The sequence below is a fragment of the Lactuca saligna genome, chromosome 6, assembly GCF_052625555.1.
Source record: "Lactuca saligna cultivar CGN05327 chromosome 6, ASM5262555v1, whole genome shotgun sequence".
Taxonomy (NCBI): Eukaryota; Viridiplantae; Streptophyta; class Magnoliopsida; order Asterales; family Asteraceae; genus Lactuca; species Lactuca saligna.
The window spans coordinates 36,272,512-36,281,165 of NC_136422.1; the positions used below are offsets into that span (position 1 = coordinate 36,272,512).

The 8,654-nt window shown below is 35.2% G+C and overlaps 2 protein-coding genes across 2 annotated transcripts; one reads left to right on the forward strand and one right to left on the reverse strand.

Moving 5' to 3' along the window:
* The first annotated feature begins 436 nt into the window (after positions 1-436).
* Positions 437-2,651, forward strand: LOC145002114 (BTB/POZ domain-containing protein). Its single transcript, XM_078961408.1, has 2 exons — positions 437-622; positions 1,231-2,651. The coding sequence occupies exons 1-2, from the start codon at positions 510-512 to the stop codon at positions 2,489-2,491; spliced, it is 1,374 nt and encodes a 457-aa protein (XP_078817534.1). The 5' UTR covers positions 437-509; the 3' UTR covers positions 2,492-2,651.
* A 1,027-nt stretch (positions 2,652-3,678) lies between these two features.
* LOC145003360 (BEL1-like homeodomain protein 1) lies at positions 3,679-7,680 on the reverse strand. The gene is made up of 7 exons (XM_078962486.1): positions 7,305-7,680; positions 6,768-6,841; positions 6,528-6,604; positions 5,518-6,417; positions 5,007-5,395; positions 4,795-4,855; positions 3,679-4,714 (listed from the first exon to the last, which is right to left on the reverse strand). Exons 4-7 carry the CDS (start codon positions 6,376-6,378, stop codon positions 3,953-3,955), a joined length of 2,073 nt encoding a protein of 690 aa, XP_078818612.1. The 5' UTR covers positions 6,379-6,417; positions 6,528-6,604; positions 6,768-6,841; positions 7,305-7,680; the 3' UTR covers positions 3,679-3,952.
* Positions 7,681-8,654: the final 974 nt, after the last annotated feature.

The window sequence follows — 8,654 nt, forward strand, 5'->3', positions numbered from 1 at the left end:
GAATAATAGAACGATATAAATTTTTTAAGAATAGTATTAGGATCATGGTTCTAAAAAGCGCGCTATGGCGCGAGGCGTGGTGTAGCCGTTACGAAAACGTTCAAGGCAGGTTTGTGAAGCGTGACGCCCAAATAACGTGTCAAGGCGCGCCTTATCGCGTTATGGCGTGAGTTTTTTTCAAGGCGCGAGATTTTTTTGTTTTGTTTTTTTATCGAGCCTAAAATAAATGAGTTTTTGTTAACCTTTTTCTATTAGATATTAATATAACACTTTTAAAAACATCATATATTTGATAAAATTCAATAATTATATGATTTATATCTTTTAATGTATATAATATAATCACGCTTTTACCGCCAAGCTACGAAACCAAGGTTTACAATTCGAATTATTCAACCATATCCAAAAGAGCACATATACCAACATTAATGATTTTTGTAATCTACAAGGAGATACATACAACCATTCCGGTCCAAGAGTGTTAACGGGTTAAGAACAACCCGAACCAGATGATGGTCCCCTTTAACATTCCTTGCCTGGTGAATCTAAAGCAGGAAAATTCACCCATGGAAGAGAATCTCATGTCCACATTCCCGAGGATAACGGAAGATGAAAATACAAGGTAAATGCGTAAACTCTTTCACGATTCACACCTTACCCCTTTCCCTATAAACAAATTAGCATTTTTCTTAATAGAGTTTACAAAAAGAATCATTTGATACGGAGCTGAATGCAGCAGTACGTATATTGGTTCATAAAATTACCTGTACTTGTGAATCTGTATGCATACAACCTTCATACATCCTTACCCTGCTCAGAGAAATCGAATTGTTTCGATTTCGGGAATTGGGTCTGCTTTAAATTTATTGAGTGCTCTTCCATCTATATTGCGATCATGAATTACCCTCTTGCGCAAAGTGTTATTGCCGATGATCAGAGAAAGCAATGAACTTTATCAATTGGGTTGAGTGGGAACATACATTTACTCGATTAGAGAGTAAATAATTATCCAGTATTCGATGCACACAAGGTGTTTGTCTAATGGTTTGAAAGAAGCTCATAAGTCATAACCTAACTTTCCCTATACTTATTCTACTCAGACTTTAAGTTAAGTTTGTGGGTTTATTTTAGAGATGATAGACCAATGGACCAATTTTCTTTCAAATTGAACAAATTGATATAAAGCTAAACAGTTAATAACGAGTTTACTCTAAGTATGTTTATATACAGGATTGGTGATCGATATACAAGTGATGTTATTGCAAGATTAAGAACACCTGAAGGTCGTGATGAATGGATATACTGCCATTCCCACATTCTTATAAAAAACAGCAAATATTTTGCAGATCGATTATCTGAAACCTGGCCCACATGTCAGATTCTTGATTCTCGCAATTGTGTTGAAGTCCATTGTCAAGAACATGACTTTGATCACCACATCACAGTCTTACGCCTCTTTTATGTCACAATCACATGTTCTGTTACTGACATATGTCATAATGTCAAAAATGCCCTTGGCATTCTCCAGGTGGCAGTGAATCTTGGCTCCCCAGAAATTGTTGCCACCTGTGTAGACTTTCTAGAAGCATCTCCATGGGAAGAGGCTGAAGAGGAAGAGATTTTGAAAGTTATTCCTGGCATTGGTTTGTTAGCAGAACCAGTTTTAGCTCGCCTCCAGCCTGTCAATCCAGCTGGCATAGTTAAGCTTTTCCTATCAGCCACTCTTTTTGCCACGTCAGCACTCCCATTGTCTATGGCTGATCTGAAAACTTCAGCTCAAGAACAGATCGAATACATGCTTACAGAAGATGATGATGCTCCATTGATAACATCCGATGAAGACATAAAATCCAAAGTCAAACAACACTTCATGGAATTGTTGACCAGATTCAACAATTTAGTCAACTCATGTGAAACAGAGGATTCACAAATGAATCAATTTCAATGCTTTTTAGTAGACATGTCATGGGCATGTCAGATATTAACCAAGTTAGAAATTCTAAAAGATTTCGTGGAGAATTGGGTCAATGTATCAGAAAATATAGTCAAAGCTGTTGACCAGATAAGTCAACAAGGTGAAATGCTTGAGACAAAAGTAAAAGTTATCGAAGTAACTTCCAAGGTTCTAGAAGCAATAGCATATGGAAACGTAATTTTACCTACAATAAAACGGCTTCATATGGTGAAAATTTGGCTTCCTTTTGTGAGAATTTTGAAGCCTTTGTTTGATTCTTTATCAAATGAAAATGAGTGTTTAGTAGTTAAAATGGATGTTGAAATATGGCAATCTTTGGAATCTGCATTTTCTTCAATAATTCTCGCATTGCCAGCTGGACAACAAGCTGAGATTTTAAGTGAATGGTTAGAAAATAAACATATTCGATATCCGGATCTTACAGAAGTATTCGAAGTGTGGTGTTATCGATCCAAAGTTGCTAATAGAAGACTTGCACATATAAAGGGCAATAAGGGTATTATAAAAATGTTATAACTTATACAACACTAAATCTTTCTAATTTTCTCTTACCATTTTGTCATCGTTTGTATGTTTATCACTTTGTTGTTGTGTTAACTATTTAATATGTATATTATTCAAACTTATCATTTATATCAAATGAGAAATTCAAATATAAATACTTTATTTCATCGTACTTCCTACCTTATTGCTAGTATCTGCTTTCACTGTTTTTGTATCTGTTCAACTTTATTGTCTGTATCTTTTTGTTTTTTTTTTCTTATATACGTAACCTTGAATCCTTGTATTGTTGTTGTATCAAATATCCAAAATATTCTACTTTAATTATCTTCCTTTTTTTCCCATGATAAGTAAAGAAAGCAACATGCACTCATTTTTGTTTCAATGCCTTTCTCCAAAACGTCTATCTTTCAGATATATGCGGTATTTGTCCAAATGCGATGTGCATTGTTTTCACTGTTTGTGTTTTATAGTGAATATGTTTCAAATCCTTTTATCGATCACTTATAGCATTGGGCCATACTCTTTTGTCATTATATTTTCTCCTCTAATAATTGGAGGGTCCTTTATGTGATACCCTTGTGCAAAATTCAAAAATTCCATACAGAATATGTACATTCAGATTACGAACCTACATAGTAATAATTACTAACTCACCCTTTGATAGAGACTATGTCTTTCTTCCTTTCTCTTTTTTGTTTTGTTTTTTTTTTTTTTTTTCAGTTAATGATGCACTTTGTCGAGAAACTCTAGCATGATAATACAGGTATGTTATGATTTTAATTAAATTGTGTGACAGTTGGGAGTGGCCACTTTTATAACATTGAATGCATTAATCAATTAATATTGAATAGTACCAAACAACCATCAACCCGAAAGGGAAAGTAACCTAATAAAAGTTCTTTTTAAACCACTCATTGGCCCTAATATTAATGAATTGGACCATTTTATACACGAAACTTGTAGGAAACATTACAGGGTCTCTCTTTTGAAATTTGGTCTATCATTATTGCCATTGTCCTGTTTCTTGAATGTGTTTTTCCATAGGTAACCCCCCACCCTACCCCACCCACAAATCAACACTCTTGATTGAAAATAGTAATAATAAATATATATATATATATATATATATATATATATATATATATATATATATATATATATATATATATATATATATATATATATATATATATATATAATTTGTATACCCCCCAATCAAAATATATATATATAACTAGTTTTTTTTTTTTACTTTTACATACATACAATATGTATATAGCCAATCCATCTATGCATATTTGCGGATACAAAATTAATATACAACCCTCAATGAAAAACCTAATCTGTATCTATAACGAACGCTAATGGTTCTTGTTCTTCATTAAAGTATAGATCTGATCTAGGGTAAATCTTGTTTTTATTTCTTGATTTCTTGATAGTGGGAATGGTGTTTGAATTTTGATTCTTTGTTGATTAAGCAACAAAATCGGGCAGAGGTTGTGCAGCAAACCTCTTGCGGCTTTGAATGTTCATGGATTCATACATGGCGGCTGAGTGTGAAGAAGATGATGGATTCATGGCGCCAAATTCGTTTTCTTCCAATTCTGCCCCTCTGCCTAGTTGGATGTTTTGGTTAGGGAGGAAACTGTGGTGCGAAAGGTTTTCACAGTGTGGGAGACCTAAAGTCAATGAAACCCCGTTTCCTGAATACTGTTGTTGGAATTGATCGGTTGTAAAACGCCCGATTTCACCAATTGGGTAACCCCCGAGTCCGCCCATGAAGTCGGTTGGATTGCCACCTGTCAGTGTGAAACCGGCGTCGGAATCCTGATTCCGGTCGTTGTTTCTTGGTTTTTTGGGGCTGAATTGTGTGATTCCTTCCATTTCTAGGGACCCGATGAGGCTAAAACCAGATGGGTTTTGGAAATTTATTCTCGTGGTGGTGGTGGTGGGTGATGTGGACACGGTGGCGGGAACCGCCATTGGTGGTGGAGGATTGAAGGAGTTTAGATTCTCTTGTTTGGTGGAATGGAATCCTATTCCTCCTCTGTTTGAGGTTTCTGGTGATACACTTTTTTCATTTTTGGATGATGAGTTCTCTTCGTTTTGTTCGTTTTTGTTTGTTTTGTTGTTGTCTGATCCGTTTTGTTCTTGTTCCTTCACTTCCTCCAAATACATTTCTTCCACCATTGGCTTCCATAGCCTCACTCGTGCATTTATAAACCAATTCGAAACCTAAATTCGAAAAAAAAAAAAAAATCAATAACTTTATCAATACAATATACAATATACAAAATACAAAAAAGAAAATTTACCTGACTTCTAGTAAGACCGGTTTGTTTTGCGAGCATATGTTTGTCCGAATCCTTTGGATAACTGTATCAAATCCGAGCAATCGGTTAAAAATGTTTTAAGAAATCCAAATTGAAAATTTTGAGATATATCTGTATGTAATGTATATTCTACTTTGAATATACAACTAACTGTAAATATAACGGTAATATAAAAGATTTGGTTAATTTCTTACGGATGGAGGAAATGTTCAAACAACCACGCGCGAAGAACAGAAACAGAACGCTCAGGTAATCCTCTTTGAGGTCTCCAAGCATTGTGTTGGATCATTCCCAATTGTTGCAAAGCTCTTTGTTGCCGGAGTTGATTATCTACAAATTTTAGCCTTGAACCACCGCCCTCAGCCTTCCCACCACCACCACCTAAACTGTCGTCCTCCCCTAAGCTCCGGCTGGCCGCCTTAATCTGTCCCATAATCGCATCTTTTAAGCACCTGAATTGCTTTGAAATCGTCTGTAGCGCTAGTGCAGTGTAAGTTCTAGCGGATCCAATTCCAGCTGCTTGCTCAAACCAAGAAATTACAATTTGCATTTGGTGGTGATATTGTCTATATCTTTGCTCCACCTTCAAAACCCACAAAAAAAAATTCAAACTTTTAGCTGAATTGTACAAAATCTTGAATGGAATTTGAGAATGAAGTGGTTAATTTAACTAGTTTGGTTGCTAGTTAATTGATTAATTATTACCTCATCAAGCATGTTAACAAGCTTTGCTTTTTTCATCTGAATTTCTTGTCTTTCTGCTGTAGTAAGCTCAGCACCACCACCGGATTTACTACCAGACTCATCTCTAATTCCTTCTCCGGTGACTGGAGACGATGATCCACCATCTCCGATCACTGGAGTCTTGAGATTCTTAGTTAACTGATCGGAGTTCTTGAGCACTCCCTTACCAACGTTCACAACTTCTTCAAGAATTTCTTGTGTTGCTTTCAGATACTTTGAATTCAACAACATATTATGCACACCATTGTTTGAAATCCCGGATGCTGATGACGTGGATCCACCACCACCACCACCTCCACCAACAACAACAACCGCTCTCCCATCATCGCCGGTGGGAGATATAGAAGTTACTCTGGCGGCCTGAGACCCGTACCTTGATTGCTGAGAAGAGAGGGTTAAAGACAGACCTTGTTGAAACGGTGTGACCTCACGTGGTGGTGCCGCCACCATCTCCACCGGATTATACATGTACTGAGCTCGTGGGATGAACGCGTGAAGTGAAGAGACGTCATGTTGTGAATGAACTGATGATGGTGGTGATGCAGAAAGCGGGATGCCAACAAATTGTTGTGTCTGACCGGAGGTTGGTGGTGGTTGTGGTGGCGGCGTTTGAGATATGTGGTGATGGTGGTGGTGGTTGTGATTATGATTATTGACCGGATTATTTCCAGGATGATTGGAATCAAGGAACACAAAGTTACCAGGTTGTGGCTGTGATTGTTGTGCGTCTGAGTAATAAACGTATCCAGGATTCATTAGAACGAGTGTTTGTAACCCGTCTCCACCTTGAATTTCTGAATTTCCATTGTAGTATGTCGCCATCGATGTTGATATATGTTTCTTTATTTGAATTTCTTCGATCTGGAAATTAAATATTCTTTGTTATCGCATAAGGGACACTTGTGTGTATATGATTAGTCGATAATATTAAATAAAATAAAATCGAAGAAAAGTTATATATATGTTTTTACCTGGTTTTTTCAACCCATACGCAACTGCATGTAAAACAAAACTGCTTGAATTCTCACGAACTATGATTAAAGCAAACCTGGGAAATGAATTCAAGAATGATCAAGTGATCATCAATACACAAATCCAGAATTTGCCATAGCTGATACAGGTGATGTGTGTGTGAGAGAGAGAGAGAGAGAGAGAGTACTGAGAGAGATGTTGATGATGTTAATGGTAGTATGATTGGATTGGGGAGGTACCTGAAGAGAGGGTAGTTATGGAGATATGATGAGTTCGCACGTGTTGCTTCAAAATCATCATCGTCATCCAACAGCTGAAGGCGGAGATTAATATACAAGAATAAGTTTTACAGTGACACTCGCAGACTTTACGAGAGAGAGAGAGAGAGAGGTTCATGCAATTATACTTGGAGAGAGAGAGAGAGAGAGAGAGAGAGAGAGAGAGAGAGAGAGAGAGAGAGAGAGAGAGAGATGAAATATAGAGACAACTACATCTATATATGTGTATATATATGTAGAGAGAGAGAGAGAGCTCTGTGTTAGAGAGACTGGCCATGAAAAACTCTCTCCCTCTCTCTCTCTCTATCCACTTGTTAGAGAGAGAGAGAGAGGGGTTTCATTTATATAATTTTCTTTTATTATCCATAAAGATTGGATGAAGTGGATGAAATGCCTGAACTTTTGAAGCACAAAAGGAGAAGTCATATCATTCATCATCAACAGCAAAACGAAAGTTGAGAATTTGATTTAGTTAATCAGATAGAGATAGATATATACCTGTTGAGAAAATTGCTTCTTGAATTAATATATATGAGTTTTCTCTCTTTCTCTCTCTAAGAAGCTGCTGGGAATTATGGAATGAAAGAAAGAATTCAAAGGGTCGTTTGATTTGACCTTCCTTTTTCAAATCATTGGATGCGCGCAGCAGCTTTCTTTGCTTATTTGATGAATATCATCACCTGCTCACTAGTCTCGAAACAGAGACAACTTTTAGAGAGAGAGAGAGAGAGATAAAGAAAGCAATCCCAAAGATGTCGATGGTTGTGGCCTCGTGAGTGTTTTCACTGTGTGTTTTAGGTGTGAGAGAGAGAAAGAAAGTAGGAGTAGGAGTAGGAATATATATAAAAGAAAAGAAAAACAAAAACAAAAACAAAAGGGACTGCTGCTCTTGTTATATCAAAGTTGTGTCAGAGGATATAAACAGCTGAAAAACGAGGAAACGTCTCCTTCTGCAGCCCTAAACCCTTTCTTAAATTCTTTTGCTTTTTTTACTTTCTTTCATGTTACCTATCCTCTTATAAATCGAGTTCCTGTAGATGTTATTGGTTGTTACCTATTGTGAATCATATGCATCTTTTATGAAATAGTTTTATATATTATTTAAATGTAAAATAATAATTAAACTCATAACTATAAAGTTAATGGATTTTTTTATGACGGCTAATTCACATATTAACTTTTTTTTTTCTTTTTTTTTTTTTTTTTTTTTTTTTTAATAAATATACATATTTCGTCTCAAAATCCGAAACATCAATTTCTTGCGGCATGCTAACCTTCAATAAACTTCTATGGTTGGGTTAAAAACATTTTGATAAACTTAATGGATTAAAACCATAATTTGCTTATCTTAAATAAATGAATAACTGGTCAATACTGAAGTGGGTGAGTCGTTTTGATCATAGCATGTAGGGTAATGCAACTAGTTACAAGATGTTTGTATGAGTGTTCCTAGCAAACTTCTATTAAAAGAATATACAACTTTTTTTTTTTCCTCTCTCACTCATACACATAGATACATGACATCAAAACAAACTAAATATTTAACAAACTGTGTGTGAACTCTTCTATATTTGTTTATTTATTAAATAAACAAATAATAAAAAAAATTGGTTTTTTAGTTAAACTAACAAATATAAATAGTGGTCTTATTTTTTTTTTTCTTTCTATTATTGTTATTAATATATTTTTAGAGCTATGAATTAGTTATATATATATATATATATATATATATATATATATATATATATATATATATATATATATATATATATATATATATGATGATGATGATGATGATGATGAAAGATAATATACCCTTAAGGGCATATAAGATTAGGTACCCAAACT

Excerpts from the sequence above, each read along its gene's own strand:
- LOC145002114 (XM_078961408.1), top strand. The coding sequence starts at position 510 with ATGATGGTCCCCTTTAACATTCCTTGCCTGGTGAATCTAAAGCAGGAA. Across the intron at positions 623-1,230 it reads ACGGAAGATGAAAATACAAG|GATTGGTGATCGATATACAA; the intron begins GTAAATGCGTAA and ends GTTTATATACAG.
- LOC145003360 (XM_078962486.1), bottom strand. The coding sequence starts at position 6,378 with ATGGCGACATACTACAATGGAAATTCAGAAATTCAAGGTGGAGACGGG. Across the intron at positions 5,396-5,517 it reads TTGTTAACATGCTTGATGAG|GTGGAGCAAAGATATAGACA; the intron begins GTAATAATTAAT and ends TGGGTTTTGAAG. Across the intron at positions 4,856-5,006 it reads TTTGAACATTTCCTCCATCC|TTATCCAAAGGATTCGGACA; the intron begins GTAAGAAATTAA and ends GATTTGATACAG.